The sequence below is a fragment of the Oratosquilla oratoria genome, chromosome 24, assembly GCF_046742065.1.
Source record: "Oratosquilla oratoria isolate Oo_2021 chromosome 24, ASM4674206v1, whole genome shotgun sequence".
NCBI lineage: Eukaryota > Metazoa > Arthropoda > Malacostraca > Stomatopoda > Squillidae > Oratosquilla > Oratosquilla oratoria.
This window is the reverse complement of record NC_134800.1, coordinates 17,422,071-17,439,609: the sequence shown is the minus strand read 5'-3', so window position 1 is coordinate 17,439,609 and position 17,539 is coordinate 17,422,071. Positions and strand designations below refer to the sequence as shown.

Sequence of the window (17,539 nt, the reverse complement as noted above, 5' to 3'; positions counted from 1 at the left end):
TAACAGAAAGCAACGGGTCACCATAAATGGAATAAAATCTAGGTGGGGCAATGTTACTAGCGGGGTTCCCCAGGGCTCGGTTTTGGGTCCCTTGTTGTTCATTATGTATATAAACGACTTGGACGAAGGGTTAAATAGTGATGTTAGTAAGTTTGCGGACGACACTAAAATAGGACGCCTAATTAGGTCAGGAGACGACGCCCAGATTCTGCAGGATGACCTTAATAAGCTGTTAACATGGTCGGTGAAGTGGCAAATGAACTTCAATATCTCTAAGTGTAGCGTGTTAAACGTAGGGCTACACAACCCCGAAAATAGATACAACTTAGATAACACGTTTTTAGAAAAATCTGAGTGCGAGAGGGACTTGGGAGTTCTGGTGAGTCCGGACCTTAAAACCAGGAAGCAGTGTATTAGCGCCAGAAATAAAGCTAACAGGGCATTAGGTTTCATTGCTAGGACGGTAACGAATAGAAGTGCAGAGGTAATTATTAAACTCTACCTAGCGATAGTTAGACCCATCCTTGACTATGCGGTACAGTTTTGGTCTCCGTCCTACAGAATGGACGTAAATTCATTAGAATCAGTACAGAGAAGAATGACCAAAATGATACAAGGACTCGGAAATTTGCCTTACGAAGAGAGGCTTAGGCACCTAAACTTACACTCTCTGGAAAGACGCAGAGTGCGGGGTGATCTAATAGAAGTGTTCAAGTGGATCAAAGGCTATAACAAGGGTGATGCAAACAAGGTCATCATAATAAAACAACAGGGCAGGACTCGCAGCAATGGGTACAAACTGGACAAATTTAGATTTAAGAAGGAAATAGGCAAGAATTGGTTTACTAATAGGGTGGTTGATGAATGGAATAAACTTAGTAACCATGTAGTAAGCGCTGAAACTATCAGTTGTTTTAAAAAACGATTAGACAACTTTATGGATGGGGATGACAGGTGGTGATGGATACGGAGCTGCCTAGTGTAGGCCTAATGGTCTTTTGCAGTCTCCTTTATTTCTTATGTTCTTATGTTCTTATGTACCAGACAATGATAAATGTTTTTTCCACACCTCTATAGATCATGATGGACTTTCCAGGCCGATCGTCTTGCGGTCTTTGGACTTGTTAATTGAGGTGGCTATGACGTCAGTAGGATAAGGGAAGTGCTGAATTAAAAAAAAAAAAAAAAAAAAAAAAGGAAGCACTGGGAGTAATATTAATACGCTCTGGAGACGAAAGACAGGAATAAAGCAGAGATATATTTCCTGTGTTCATTGCCTTTATTAGGTGTGGAAACACTCCTGAATGAGAAGCCACAGAGTCACGAGGAACGTTTGATTATTACTTACTTCCTCAGGTTATGTGATATGTCAGTACATAAAGAATGAATGCAAAATTAAGTACATCGGGCTACCTAGAGAGAGCAATTCAACTTAGACGCAGTCAGGTACAAAGAGCAAAGGAATAGGGATACTGACTGACCTCACTTCCTCTGACAGATAGGTGGCAAATTAACGCCACAGCTATGGAGGAAGTATAGGCCTGTATCAAACATACATATGTGTAGCTCGGCTACAGAATCATAGGGCTGCTGGTTTTTGAAGTCGTTTCCATATCCCCAGAAAGGTGTGCCCATCTTCATAGGGCTGCCATCGACCCACTGGAAGGCCGATGTGGCGCTTTTGCGATGGCCTCCCACCCAGTAGCTGCTCCAGTCTTGACCTGCTTCCTGGAGATGACGGATTAGATGCCAGAGAAAGTCTGCCGAGTCAATGACTACAAGATCGGCATCCATGGTTTTGCAGTGTTGCCGCATTTCCTCCCACCCTCCAGACTTGGTCGAATCTGCGAACACACATCGACCAAACACCTTCGTGAAGGGATGAGAGCAGGTGGTGTCCTTTGCCGTCATCACTTCGCCAGAAACACACTTGGACGCAGCATCGGGCTCTCTGGGTTCAGCGCTCGAAGCTTCAACCGCGGCTAGTCGTTTGCTTATATCGTCCAGTTGGGCTTTTTGTGAAACGGTTTCCTCAAGGAGATTGACGGACGCTTTCAGTTGAGCATTTTCACTGACGAGACGATTGACTGTGGCTTCTAATGACCGGATGGTGACCTGGCTGGTTGATACTCTGTCGTGCAGATCCTCCTGTCTCGAGGCAAGGTCCTCAAGTAGACCAGAAAATCTGGTACCGTCTGTCTCCGTGGCAAGCGGATTTGCAGTATACGATGATAGGTTCATCAGGGTGAGAAGAACGAAGAGAATTTTGGCAAGAGTCATGCCGGCAGCTGGAGTGAGAGGTGACAAAGGTTTGTTGGGATCACCCAGATGTATTGGAGGGAGAAGCAGGAGGTGAAACGAGTCTCTGTACGGAGGCTAGATTTTGTTTGTTGATTCTACTGCCGTAGCCGACTTGTTGATTGTCCATCCGGCGTCGTTAGCTTCCTTTATATAGTGAGGAGGTGGAGAGGGAGCGAGGACGAGGGAGTGATGTGGTGGTCTATACTTATTATGATAAAGATGTTGTTGAAGGCTTATCTACGCGAAAGATAAGGTTTTAGTTGAAGTGGTGAGGAGCAAGGAATCAGAGTTCCGATTTTGTTCTGTTGTGCGTGAGGAGGCACAGTTAAAGCAGATTTTTGTGTAATGCTTGGGTGATTTTAATTTGGGGCGACTGCCCAAGTAATGACCATAGCAAAATCTTACTGAACACCAATCCCAACAAATACATAATTTTGGTTGATCTCGCCATGTCTTTCTTATCAATAAGGTCATCAGACGTGTTATAATCGAAATTGCAGATAAGATGTTGGCGTCACGGATTATGTCTTTCCTCCACTGATTCATAAAAAAAAAAAAAAAAAAAAAAATGAAGGGGAAGATTGACCAAACACCTCACTATCTGGAGGGAATGCAGGTGGTGTCACTGTCCGTTACCGCCTACCCAGGTATGCACTTGGAAGCTGAATGTAATTTCTTGAGACGAGTTCAAGGCTTTCACAGCAGTGAGTCATTTGTTCATGTTGTTACTATGTCGTGCAGATCCCCCCCCCCCCCCTGCAGAAATGCAAGTTCCTCAGTCAGGATGGATTATCTTGCAACTTTGGAATCATTGACGAGTAGATTCTCGGTGCACGTTGATGAGTATGTCAGGTTGGGAAGAACAAAGACAATTTTGGCAAGAATTATGCCGGCCACAAGAGTGAGAGCTGTCGAAGACCTTCGAGGATCGCTGAGATGTATTGCTAGGAAAAGTAAGGGAACCGTCGGTCTCCATACGGACGCAGAATTCTATCTTCCTTCTTTAGTATCGTAACTGAGTTCTTGGTCATCCTTCTGGTATTGCTCGTGTAATCTATATTCAGAAAAGGGAAGAGCGAGAACTTAGGGATAATGTCTTTGTTTACAATTGTAATTAGTGGAGTCTTATTACCACCAAAGATAATGAATATGGCGAGGACCTATCGACCTATAACGTATAGGATGAAAAATGGAATGCTTTGATTTTCATCCAAGTGAATTTTAAAACTTTGAACTGCATTATATTCAGTTCCCACAACTAGAGGCTCACTGAGGAAGCAGGTGGCAAATTTGTTTCTCTCTACTTCGAATTTGAATTTACGTCCTGACACCTTTAGACCATTAATTGTTATCCTGTTACTACACACAGAGGAAATATTTCATCTTTTGGTGTTGGTCATTCTCTTCCAAAACTTAAAGACTTGTATCACATCCGTCCCCTCTTTATTCTCTGAGCCACAAAGTTAAATGTTTTTAGCGGTTTTCTCATGCCTTGTTTCTTATATCAAATTTGAGTTTTGTGATATCTCACTGCACTCTTTCCAATGTATCAATATCTTTAGTGAGATCTCAGGATAATACACAAATAGTGCATTTCAAGTATGGACGGATCAAAGACCTCTATATATAATTGGCTGATATTAGCGAGACATTTGAAGCCAGAAATGAACCTTACCAACCCCAGTTTACTGTGTGCTCTCTCCGAGGAAGAAATACCATTAATGATAATTACACTAAAGTTCTTTTTATTATCTATTTCGTTTATTATTTCTGATAATGTGTATGTATACTAAATATTCCTTTACTTGTATACATAACATCACGCTTCAGGTCAATTTTATTACTTTCTCCAAATATCCTTAAATGTCTACTTGATTCTAGCGATCATTTGCTATTGCACATAGCTTAGTATCATCACCGTCAGTGTAATGGATGTAAAAAAGCAAAAGTGGCCATAGAATTGAACCATGATGATCTGCATATATTTCTGGGTAAAAATAAAACAATTCAGAATAGCGCACTGTTTATGAATGTTCAAGCAGTTTCTAATTCAGTTTACCAGATTATCTCATTTCCCATGTAAATCGAGTTTTTCGTGTGGGGCAGTAACAATTCGAACAAAGATAGAAATTTATCCAAGTTGTCCACTCCTGGGTATTATTGGGTTTGCTTTATTTCAGTTTCTTTGTTTGCTTGTGTGTGTGTGCGTGCGTGCGTGTGTGTGTGTGTGTGTGTGTGTGTGTGTGTGTGTGTGTGTGTGTGTGTGTGTGTGTGTTTGTGTGTGTGTGTGTGTGTGTGTGTGTGTGTGTGTGTGTGTGTGTGTGTGTGTGTGTGTGTGTGTGTGTGTGTGTGTGTGTGTACATTTAAATACGTGAGTGTGTGTGTGTGTTCACAACGAACACTTAGTTGATCTATCTTATCGCGTGTGAGAGGCCAATGTTACAAACCTCTCCAGACAAGTTGTTTTTCTACAAGTCATTAGGTTCGGTCAAGGAAATGAATCCCATTTTTTACTTGGCGGGTCCTGGATTCATCCCACGTTTTATAGGCTGTCATGGTCTGTTCGAAACGCTTTAGCCTGCCGAACGTAGCTTTAACTCTCCATCCCTGAATGCGAAAGTGTGTAGTCTAGGTCAGGGTGCTGTTCCTTGTGCTTCGCAAGGACATTGTCAAGACCTTTTACTTAGATGTTCCTGTTGTTTATTTGAAGAAATGTCTTCGTGCTTGTACTGTTGGTTTTGCTTTCTGCATTTCTGCTCGTAAGTTTTGATACATCTCTTCCGCTTCTATTTGTACGTCCAGGCAAGTATGTTTTTCATCACGTGTAAAGTTCTCTTCATTCTTTTATGTTTACTTATGTAGTTACTGGTTCCCGAGGCGATTGTCTAGCGGTCTTTGGGCTCACTACAACATCAGTGAGAAAACATCTTCATCACCCCGATGTGAAAGGAAAACAAACTGACAGTCTCTAAAGGACATCGTTCTTCTCTACGTATCTGTCAACACAATGGCATAGGACATGATCGAATATCTTATCAAAAAGCTCTAGTAATGATATGGGACAACAGGATAAGAGGCCACAGGTGGCTTCCCTGGGTTGGAAGAGGTTTTGTGTAATTGAAAGGAGCATCAAATTTGTCACCTTGACTAGTATTATCATCAATTATTCTGTAGCACATTTTGAATGTTCTAAAGACCGTAACAAGTCTTTAAACAGGATACATTAAAAACACGTCCAAACATACCACTCAATACGCTTTTATTTTATTCATACTATTCATCAAAACAATATTTCCAAAACACTGTATTCATACCCCTCCTGATATCTCAAATTTTGAGTACTTCTGATCTACATAATGTCGAAACTAACGCAGACACAAGTGATTGTTCGGCATATCCAGCTGCAACCCAATGGGGCACGAAGAAAAATCGGTGGCTATGACGTCAGTAGGAAAAGGAAAGTGTTAAGTTGAATAAAAGGAAGCACTGAGAGTAATATTAATACACTCTGGAAACGAGAGACAGAATTAAAGCAAAGATATATTTCCTGTGTTCATTGCCTTTATTTGGTGTGGATAAATCCCTGAATGAAAAGCCACATAGTCACGACGAACGATTGTTTATTATTTACTTCCTCGAGTCATGTGATATGTCAAAATGTAAAGAGTGATCGCAAAACTGCTATCCAAGATAACGACTCTACTCGGTACAGACAGAGTCTCTAGACTGTTGTCTCAGATTGTTAGCATGATAGAATCAGTTACAAAGATCAAGTTATTTGTTTATTGACTGACCTCACTTCCCCTGACAGATAGGTGCCATATCATGGCTACAGCTATGGAGGAAGTATAGGCCTTTATCATACATGCATATGTGTAGCTCGGATACATTATCATAGGGCTGCTGGGCTTTGAAGTCATTCCAGTATCCCCAGAAAGGCGTGCCCATCTTCATAGGGCTGCCATCGACCCAGTGAAAGGCCGAGGTGCCGCTTTTGCGATGGCCTCCCACCCAGTAGCTACTCCTGTCTTGACCCGTTTCCTGGAGATGACGGATGAGATGCCAGAGAAAGTCTGCCGAGTCGATGACTGCAAGATCGGCATCCATGGTTCTGCGGCGTTGCCGCACTTCCTCCCACCTCCCAGACTTGGTCGAATCTGCGAACACACATCGACCAAACACCTCCGCGAAGGAATGAGAGCAGACGGTGTCCTTAGCCGCCGTCACTTCGCCAGAAACACACTTGGATGCAGCATCGGGCTCTCTGGGTTCAGCGCTCGAAGCTTCAACCGCGGCTAGTCGTTTGCTTATTTCGTCCAGTTGGGCTTTTTATGAAACGGTTTCTTCGAGGAGATTGACGGACGCATTCAGCTGAGCATTTTCACTGACGAGACGATGGACTGTGGCTTCTACAGACCGGATGGTGACCTGACTGGTTGATACTCTGTCGTGCAGGTCTTCCTCTCTCGAGGCAAGGTCCTCAAGTAGACCAGAAAATCTGGCACCGTCTGTCTCCGTGGCAAGCGGATTTGCAGTATATGATGATAGGTTCATCAGGGTGAGAAGAACGAAGAAAATTTTGGCAAGAGTCATGCCGGCAGCTAGAGTGAGATGTGACAAGGATTTGCTGTGACCACCAAGATGAATCGAGGGAGAAGTAGGAGGTGAAGCGAGTCTCTGTACACGGATGGTAGATTTTATCTCCCGATTCTACTGGCGTAGCCGAGTTTCTGATTGTCCATACGGCGTCGTTGGCTTCCTTTATATTCAGAAGAGGTGGGGAGGGAACGAGGATGAGGGAGTGATGTGGTGTTCTATAACTGTTGTGATAAAGATGTTGAAGGCTTATCTACTCGAAAGATAAGGGTCTAGTTGAAGTGGTAAGTAGCAAGGGATCCGAGTTCCGTGCTTGTTCTGTTGTGCATGAGAAGGAATGGTTAAAGCAGTTTTTTGTGTAATGCTTGGGTGATGATATATAATTTGAGGCAAATGCCCAAGTAACGATCATAGCAACTTCTTACTGAACACCAATCGATTTCGGTCTGTCTTGCCATGTCTTTCTTATCAATAAGGTCATCAGCTGTGATATGATTAGAATTGCAGATATACGGTTGGTAACACAGATTATGTGTTTTCCTTCCACTGACTCGTAAAAAAAAAAAAAAAAAAAAAAAAAAAAAAAAGGAGGCGAAGATTGACCAAGCACCTCCGTGTTTGGAAGCAAGTATGTGATGTCACTGCTAATCCCAGCGTCCTGCATGTCTTCTCCAAGGAAGAAATACAATGATTATATCTTTAAAGGTCATTAATGATAATTAAACCAAAGGTTTTTTTTTATCATCTATCTAGTTTATCTTTTTTCAAATAGTGTGTATATATACTAAATATTCCTTTACTTGTATACATAACATTACGCTTCAGATCAATCTCATTACTTTCTCCAAATATCCTTAAATATCCAATTGATTCTAGCGATCATTTGCTATTGCACATAGCTTAGTATCATCACCGTCAGTGTCATGAACGTAAGAAGCAAAAGTGGCCATAGAACTGAACCATTAGGAACCGCGCCTGAAATATATATCCGTTTATGTTCCTGTTTATGATTGTTCAAGCAGTAATAATCCAGTTTACCAGATTACCTCATTCCCCATGTAAATCGAGTTTAGATAGTAGTCTTTCGTGTAGGACAGTAACAATTCGAACGAAGATAGAAATCTATCCAAGTTGTCTACTCCTGGGTATCATTAGGTATGCTATAATTTTGTTTGTTTGTTTGCTTGTGTGTGTTTTTGTTTCTTTGTTTGTTTCCACGAGGATATTCCTCTCTTTATAAATCTGGTCATCGTCAATATACTACAACTGACCAGTGATTAGCAATGTCCATCTTCTGAATGTAAGAGCACATCTTCTAAGTGGGATGGCTATGACACCAACTGTGGAAAAAACGTGATCACACGATTACAAGTAGATACTGAAACTTATGCAGTACCTCAGGTGTCGCGGAGACGAGGGACAACAATTGGTCTTTTTTTCATCTTTTGATTTTGGATAAATTCCTGTATGAGGGACCAGATGATAAAGATAAATGATAAAGATATTCATTTTGGCCTTGATGCAGGAATATTCGAGACCAAATATTCAACTGAAACACAAGGTATGTTTTCAGAATTTTATTCAAATTTAGACTGAGATTGATGAAAGAAAATTAGAAAACTGTTTGCTTCTTAACCCCTTCCATACGGTGACGCCGGCTTCTCTATCAATGTTATAATACCTGTACGAAAACATTTCCCAACCAAACACAAAAAATAATCACCATTCTTAATGCAATATAGTTGGTATCTGCATTATCACTAATACTAATGTATGACTTCATCTAGGAAGTTATGCGATATAATCAATACGCAAATTAATATTAAAAGAGCGAGCGAACTGTTTAACAAATATTCTTTTTCTTTCATGCGGAGAATTTAAATGGATTTCAATCACTGAAAATTATTTTCTGTCTTATTGATGAAAACCGACTGTTTGTAGTCATTGACTTCACCTTCTCTGGCAGATGGGCGGTTGTTTATGATTAAGACCGCAGCTATGGAAGAAATAGAAACCTTTGTCATACATACAGATGTGTAGTTCGTTTTGACCGTCATAGGGCTGCTGATTCTTGTAGTCGTTCAAGTGTCCCCAGAAAGGCGTGCCCATCTTCATAGGGCTGCCATCCACCCATTGAAAGGGCGCTGCGTTGCTTTTGCGATGGCCTCCCACCCAGTAGTCGGTTCTGTCTTGACCAATTTCGCGTAGGTGACGGATCAAATGCCACATGAAATCAGCTGACTTGATGATGACCAGATCGGAGTCCATGGTTCTGCAATGTTGGCGCATTTCTTCCCACGTTCCAGATTTACTCGAATCCGCGTACACGCATCGACCGAACACTTCCGTGAAGGGGAGAGAGCAGGGGGTGTCGGGCTCTCTGGGTTTCAAGTTGGAGGCTTCCATCGCAGCGAGTCGTTGGCTTATGTCTTGCAGTTGGGCTTTTTGAGATGCGGATTCCTCCAGGAGACTGACGGACGCTTTGAGCTGAGCATTGTCGCTGACGAGACGATTCAATGTGGCTTCGACAGACCGGATGGTGACCTGGTTGGTTGTTACTTTGTCGTTCACATCCCCGTATCGAGAGGCAAGTTCATCAAGCAGACCGGATAATCTGGCAACGTCGGCATCCGTGACAGGCGGATTTCCAGTGGACATTGATGGGTGCGTGAAGGCGAGAAGAACTAAGAGTATTTTGGCAAGGTCCATTCCGGCAGCAACAGTAGGTGTCGAGGATCTACGAGTATAATCAAGATGTATCGGGCAAGAGGAAAAGAGTGTCTGTTACCATGCCCGAACTGTTGGTTGTCCGTCTGGTCCCGCTAGCGTCTTTTATACTCAGATGAGAGAGGGAGAGAGGACAAGGGGGTGGTCTATAAATGTCAAAATGAAGAGACTAATATCCGGATCAGAGATAAGGAACATGACGATGGCGACCACTGTGGGTGGTTTGATTACGGATTTTCTTCTGTTCTGTCTGAGAAAGAGTTATGTGGAGTGAGTGAAGCGGTTGGAGGATGCTGGTTTAAGGTGAATGGCTCTTCTACGAACAGTAAAATATATAATTCAGCACAGATGACAACACTGATTTCGTTTTGTTGCGTCATGTTTTCCTAATCAATGACGTCATAAGATGTGACAGGGTCTAGATAAAGAGTCTCCGTCGCTGATAATGTCTTCCCATGGAGGAGGAAAGAGAAAATCAATTTCGAGATACCGAGCCAAATGTCGAGTAATCAAACAGGACGTAGTTAGATCATGTACTAAGCAAGCGTTTAGTGCATGCGTCCAGAACAGATAAGAAACACTTTATCAGTTTATCAAGAATGTTTATATAACATCAGGAGGAAAATCAACCTTTTCATTATAAATTTTTGTTAGGATTGTCTTTGAAATAGTGCATCTTCATTGTTTTCATCTTATATAGGAAACACAATATAACGTTTGAGAAATGTTCAAATGATTCGTTACTAATATTGGGTATGCATATATTAATGCATTATTGTACCTGTTGTAATCTGACATGATTGTTGGTGTTGTCTTTGGAGCATATAAGAATATCGTTCCTGGAGACTAGGCACCATGATAATGCACAATTGTTGAAAATGATAACTATATGATGCGAATAATTTCCTTGGATTTTGTTTATTATGTTTGTGGTAGATATTTTTTATTCTATTTGAAATCAGTATTAAATCCAATGCAATACGTGTTTATGATTGTACCTCAATTTAAATGTTTCATATTCATCTGTGAATGTAGCAGTTATGTTTATCTACGAATTACTTCACATATAAAATTTTCATTATCTCATTCTCATAATGCGACTCTTCTCAAACTTTTTAGAATAAAGGCATATGCTGTGTGTGTATTCACCACGGATCTGCTGCAGGCTCTTGTCGAGACAGCCAGACACCATCCTACGGCAGCGAGCTCAGAGCTCATTATTAGCCGATCTCTGGGTAGGTCTGAGACCACTCACACATCACACACCGGGAATGCAAGGTCACAACTCCTTAACTAACATCCCGTACCTACTCGCTGCTAGGTGAACAGGGGCTACACGTGAAAGGAGACAAACCCAACTTATCTCCGCCCGGCCGGGGAATCGAACCCCGATTCTCTGACTTGTGAGGCCAGTCCTTTACCAATCCGCCACCGAGCCGTGTGTGTGTGTGTGTGTGTGTGTGTGTGTGTGTGTGTGTGTGTGTGTGTGTGTGTGTGTGTGTGTGTGTGTGCGTGTGTGTGCGGGTGTATGCTCGTGTTCTCAATGAGGAATCAGTTGATCTGACTTCTGCCGTGTGAGAGGCCAACGTTCCAATCCTCCCGAGAGAAGTTGTTTTTGTAGATGTCATTAGGTTCGATCGTGGAGATGAACCCTATTTTTTTTTTTTTTTTTTTTTTTACCTGTTGAGCCCTGGATATAGCCCACGCTTGCTGTGTTATACATTTGAAGCGCTTTAACCTGCCTAACGTCGCCTTAGACCCTCTACTTTGATATTTCTCTCGTTGATTTCAAGAACTGTTTTCGTGCTTGTTCCATTGGTATTGCCTCAGAGAAAGTAGATACTCTTGCATTTCTACTCGTAAGTTTTAATACGTCTATTCTGCTTATATGCGAATGTCACGGCAAATATGTTTTGAATTGTTGCAAGATGATGGGATGACATATTTAATCCCTTAGATGTCCAGAGTGCACAAGCGCACACGCACACATTAGCTATAGCACGTCACATTCGACCTCTCCACAGAACTCCCGCGCCACCGCCTATTGTGTCAGACCTTACTGTGGTCATTTCGGCCGAGCGCGAAAGGGCACCTGTAAGCGACATTGCCAACTCCAAGTCGTCATACGATTAATACAATTTTTAATAATGCAAAAATACTGAGTGTCCATACTTAGTTCATATATTGTACATAGTAGAGGTGAAGTAAGCAGATGATATTAGGAAAGAAATTATATAAAACTCTTAAATTTGGCACAGCCACCATTTGTACTTAAATATCACGATTGTAGTGTCCTGTAGCCAACACGTAAAGTGCCCCCTTAAAAGACTCATGACCGCCAAGTGCCATGCCTCCGGACTATGGTCACCCCTTATTATGGCATTCCTATTTAGTATTGATTTATTTTGCATTTTTATATATGTGTGCTTTCACCCCAACAATATAATTTCTCTTGTAAATAAAATAAAAATGTTTCTGAATATCCCATAACAAGGATATATGTGTATAGCACAAAGATTATAAACTATTGTATACCAACAACGAAAAATTAAGAATTTCATCACCATTATTGTACACAGTATTTACATTCAGAGAGGGAAAGTGACAAAAATCGGGAATTACATATTTGTCCATAATTATAAATGTGTAGTCATATTGTGGTCAAAGATAATGAATATGGCGAGGAACAATCGCTCCACAACGAAGTCGGATGACAAATAAAATGCACTGTTTTTCAACCAAGTGGATTTTCTAAACATGATATGCATTACACTCAATTACCACAACTGGAAGTTAATCCCAATTACCGACGAAATGGGACCTTTCGCAGGGAGAGATTTGATACCAGACACCGCCAGATCTTGTAATTCTTGCCGGAAAATAATTACTTTTTTGGGCAAGTATTATAAACTTACAGATGTATATCGTTGTACATTATTGTGTCTGAAATTTAAGTCAATTAATTTCATGGTTGCAAACGGCATATAGCATTGCTTGAGCCTCTATTTATAATTACAGATGATATTCGTAAAACAGCCTATAATTGTATCAAACCAAGCAATTTGTCATTTTCTACCGACTTCAATGGACATATACTGATATATACTTTCAACTGAATGCACCAAGCAATAGGCAAATCTATGTAATGTATAGAAAATATATTTTTGTATCGAAGACTTACTTTTTCCGGTACGATAACTGAAGCCCCCCTCCACACTTACCATCACGCATCAGCGACTTGATGCAGTTGTCGTGTTAAAAACTTGTTACTAGTGTTCAGACGGGCTGCATTACTGCGAATACCTTGCGCGAACAACCAGATCTGTCATCATTTGGCTTTCACGGGATGAGGATGTCTGCCGGCGCTCTACTCATTTAATCATTAAACCACCACAGCTTTGGAGTGTATACATTTTTCGTGCCAACATCAGACTTCTTTGATGCAATGATGGCAGTCATTTCCCTATGAAACTGTGTTTTCAGGGTATTAAGTTTTTTGGAAATGTCTTCATTCCGCACATTACATTTTGTTAAAGAAAAGAATTCAGCTTTCGATGTTTGTACTTTTTATATTTCTCATCTTATATTCTTTGCACTTGATGTTCCAAATGGCTGGGTACTGCTTTAGTAGCTTAATGTAATGTAATATAATAGTCTTCGTCCACTCGAAAGGCTTTGCGGAAGTTGCTTGTGCCATTGTATGAAACTAGAAGAGCGAAGCAGAGCGCGTGCTTTTTCTCCCTTCAACTGTTGACACACTGCGCAGCGATTAGAAATCGGTATGCCCATGACTGCTTTCATGATGCTGCGACGTTTTTCAACTCATCGCTTCAATACATCGCACATCAAATACTCGAACGTCCACCACCACTGTTGTTATATTTTGTCTCACTGATTATCTTCATATACAGGACGTGACAGTGATATCCATTATTTTTTGACACTCTTAGATAAATTCCACAAACCGAAATCGACATCCTCTAATTTTTACTGCTTACACTTACTTCAGTAAAAATGATTACCTATTTTTAGTTTTATCTTATAATTGAATTAACAAAGCCTTATCACACGCCAGTAAGTAAAATTTCTAACATTTAGAGTCATGTTTTTAATTCTAAAAACACTTATGCAGCCATTTATGTCGTATTTTTTTTTTTTTATATCGGTTTCCAAATTAGCTTAGTCACCCCTTTGCCTCATGGAATGTGAGACAATTGAAAATTCTAGCGCTAATAGGAAACTACGAGCCTGACTGCGAAAGGTCCCATTGTTAGCAAAACTGTTTCCTCCTATTTCGAATCTATATTTACATCCTGTCAGCTTTATACCAATATTTCTCTTCATGTTACTATTTACGCTGGAAGCATTTTCTGTTTTGATCATGGTAATTCCAGTGGAAACCTTAGATACTTGTATCACTTGCGTCTCCTCTATATTCTTTGAGCGACCAAGTTAAATTTTTTCAGCAGTTTTCCTATGCTTTCTTTCTTATATTCATTTTTTTTCCCACTACATTCTTTTTAAGGTATTAATATCATTAATAAGATTTGAGGATCATACAAAAACAATTTATTCCAAGTGTGGAGTTGGTGAAGATAGCTCAATTTTTGAAGACAAATATGAAAGTTAACAATACTAGTGTCTTATTTTTTTCTGAGGAATGAATACAATGCTTGATCTTCTATGGTCATTATTGATAATTACACCAAAATTCTTTTTTTATCTATTTTATTTAAAGAATTACCAAATAATGTTTATTTATATTAAGTATTATTTTCCCTGTATACATAACATTATGTTTATGACAAATTTCATTAGTTTATCTAAGTACCTTTGAATATTCAAATTCGACTTGGGCGAAATCTAGTGTAATGCGAAGTAAAATATGGTCATTCAAAACTTTCACTTCTTCTGGCAGATAGGATATCTATCATGAGAGCCGCAGCTGTGTAAGAAAAAGAGGCCTCTATCAAATATACAGATGTGTAGCTCGTTTTTTGCACCGTCATAGGGCTGCTGGGTGCCGAAATCGTTCCAGTATCCCCAGAAAGGCGTGCCCACCATCATAGGGCTGCCATCGACCCAGTAGAAGGCCGCTGTATCGCTCTTGCGATGGCCTCCCACCCAGTAGCTACCCCTGTCTTGACCTGTTTCGTGGAGGTGACGGATCAAATGCCACATGAAATCTGCTGACTTGATGATGACCAAATCGGAGTCTATGGATTTGCAATAGTCCCGCATTTCCTCCCACGTTCCAGTTTTCTTCGTATTCACGTACACGCATCGACCGAACACCTCCGTGAAGGGGAGCGAACAGGGGGTGACAGGTTCTCTGGGTTTAAAGTTGGAGGCTTCCATCGCAGCGAGTCGTTGGCTTATGTCTTGCAGTTGGGCTTTTTGTGATACGGCTTCCTCGAGGAGGCTGACGGACGCTTTCAGTTGAGCATTGTCGCTGACGAGATGATTCAATGTGGCTTCGACAGACCGGATGGTGACCTGGTTGGTTGTTACTTTGTCGTTCACATCCCCGTAGCGAGAGGCAAGGTCCTCAAGCAGACCGGATAGTCGGGCAACGTCGGCGTCCGTGGCAGGAGGATTTCCAGTGGACATTGATGGGTGCGTGAAGGCGAGAAGAAGAGAGAGAATTTTGGCAAGGTCCATTCCGGCAGCAAGAGGAGATGTCGAGGATCTACGAGGAACACTAAGATGTATCGAGCAAGAAGAAAATAGATTCGATATAGAAACCGTATCCAGTCTGCCGGTCCTCTTACCGTAGCGTGGCAGTTGGTTGTCCTTGTGGTCCCGCTAGCGTCTTTTATACTCAAAGGAGAGAAGGAGGGAGGACGAGGGGGTTGTCTACATCTGACATGATGAAGAAACCAATGGAGTCTTATCAGAGATAAGGAACATGACGATGGAGACCACTGGCAGTGATTTGATTACCGATCTTCTTCTATTTTGTCTGAAGAGTTATGTACAGTGAGTGCAGCAGTTGGAGGGTGCTGTTTTGGGGTGAATGGCTCTCCTTGAAACAGTGAAACCTATAGATCAATACAGATCACAACACTGACGTGATTTGATCTCGTCATGTTTTCCTTATCAGTGACGTCATGAGATGTGACAGGGTCTAGATAAGAAGACTCCGTCGCTGATAATGTCATCCCAGGGAGGAGGTAAGAGAAATTTAAGTTCGAAATACCAAGGCAAAGCTTACGTAATCAAGCACGACGTAGATGGTACAGGCATAAAGTAAGCGTTGTAGTCCTTGCGTTTAAAACAGATAACAGGCCTTTTTTCAGTGCAAAGAGGTTGTTTATATAACATATTATCAGAATGAAAGTCAATCTATTCATTTCCTGTCTCATACTTAGAGTGCGAGTATTTTCCTTTTTTTTTTATATAAAAGCATTTATAATGTGTGTGTGTGTGTGTGTGTGTGTGTGTGTGTGTGTGTGTGTGTGTGTACTCAGTTGTATTTATCTAGTTGTATTATACGAGAAAGGGAGATACTCGTAGTGACCCACATTTGTATCTCGCAACATCTAGTTTGTTCTTAAATTCTTGTATGGTATTTGCACACAGTATTGTTTCGTCCAATTTGTTCCAGACATCCACCACTCTGTATGGAAAACGTTTTTCTTTTTTTTCAGATCTCTTCTATGACTATCCTTTTTTTAGTTTCTTTTCATTCTTTTATCCCAATTTGATAAGTCTTTTCTGTCAACGACTTCCATTCCTTTTATGATTCTGTAAATGGCCAATAGATCGCCTCATTCTCTTCTTTGTTTCAGGGTTGATAGTTCCAGTTTAGACAATCTTTGTTCGTATGTTAATTTTGAAAGTGTTGGGACCATTTTTGTCGTTAATCTTTGGATTCTTTCTATTTTCCTTATATTCTTTTTTGCACTGGGTGTCCATAGCATCGCAGCGTACTCAAATTTTGGTCTTTTCAGTGTGTCTAGCATTTTATATTACCTCATCCAAGCAATTAAAAGCCACATTTATTGATCTTGGTAAATTGTAGGTTTCTCCGACTATTTTGTTTATTTGCTTGTCTGGGGACATGTCTCTCGTGATAATTGCTCCTATGTCCTTTTAGGAACTAATTTTTTTCAGTTTGCACCGATCTTATATTCTCCTGATTCTTTTTTTTTTCCAAAATCCATCATACTACATTTCTTAATGTTGAAGCTTAGTTCCCTCTTTTGACTCCATTCACAAACCTTGTCTGGGTGTCTCTGTAGCGATTCACAGTATTTTTCCGTACTTACTTTCTTTAGTAGTTTTGCGTCGTCTGCAAAAAGTTCTTGTAACATCATACACCTTCATCCATGTCATTTGCATACTCGTATATAGCAAACATCATCGGAGCCAATACTGATCCCTGTGGGACTCCACTTGTCATTTCTTCCCGGTTAGAGTTTTTTATCTCTAAGCACCACTCTCATTTTTCTCCCGAGTAAGAAATGTTCCATCCCTTTCAATAATTTTCCGTGTACACCTGTTGTTTCGAGTTTTCTTAACATTATTGTGTGGCACTTAATCAAAGGTCATTTGTAAGTCCAGGAAATCGCAGTCTACCCATCCGTCCCTTTCTTGCATTACATCTATTAACCTTGAATAGAAATGAATCAAAGTTATGGCACATGACCTCTGTCTAAAACCGAATTGTTTCGAATTTAGTATATTGTTCTACTCCAAATCTACTTTTGATGACTTTTTCTCAAATTTTAGCTATTGTACTTTTAAGAGAGACCGGTCTATGGTTTGTTGGGTCTTCCTTGTCTCCCCCTTTAATATTGACACTATATTGGCATTTTTCCCGTCTTGCGTACATTTCCTTCTTTGAATGAGCAATCTATTATCTTGTATATTTTGTTCGTTAGTTCATTTATACATTCTTTTAGTATCCAGT

At 40.7% G+C, this 17,539-nt stretch overlaps 4 protein-coding genes across 4 annotated transcripts; all 4 read right to left on the bottom strand.

Annotated features, from left to right (window-relative positions):
* Window positions 1-1,241: 1,241 nt before the first annotated feature.
* Window positions 1,242-2,436, bottom strand: LOC143038490 (C-type lectin domain family 4 member A-like). The gene has a single exon (XM_076207733.1). The coding sequence runs from the start codon at window positions 2,278-2,280 to the stop codon at window positions 1,483-1,485; it is 798 nt and encodes a 265-aa protein (XP_076063848.1). The 5' UTR covers window positions 2,281-2,436; the 3' UTR covers window positions 1,242-1,482.
* Window positions 2,437-5,584: 3,148 nt separating this feature from the next.
* On the bottom strand, window positions 5,585-8,319 carry LOC143038489 (uncharacterized). The gene has a single exon (XM_076207732.1). It carries the CDS (start codon window positions 6,406-6,408, stop codon window positions 6,097-6,099), a length of 312 nt encoding a protein of 103 aa, XP_076063847.1. The 5' UTR covers window positions 6,409-8,319; the 3' UTR covers window positions 5,585-6,096.
* A 140-nt stretch (window positions 8,320-8,459) lies between these two features.
* Window positions 8,460-9,725, bottom strand: LOC143038488 (uncharacterized). Its single transcript, XM_076207731.1, has one exon. The coding sequence runs from the start codon at window positions 9,604-9,606 to the stop codon at window positions 8,848-8,850; it is 759 nt and encodes a 252-aa protein (XP_076063846.1). The 5' UTR covers window positions 9,607-9,725; the 3' UTR covers window positions 8,460-8,847.
* Window positions 9,726-14,203: 4,478 nt separating this feature from the next.
* LOC143038222 (uncharacterized) lies at window positions 14,204-15,435 on the bottom strand. The gene has a single exon (XM_076207232.1). It carries the CDS (start codon window positions 15,283-15,285, stop codon window positions 14,527-14,529), a length of 759 nt encoding a protein of 252 aa, XP_076063347.1. The 5' UTR covers window positions 15,286-15,435; the 3' UTR covers window positions 14,204-14,526.
* Window positions 15,436-17,539: the final 2,104 nt, after the last annotated feature.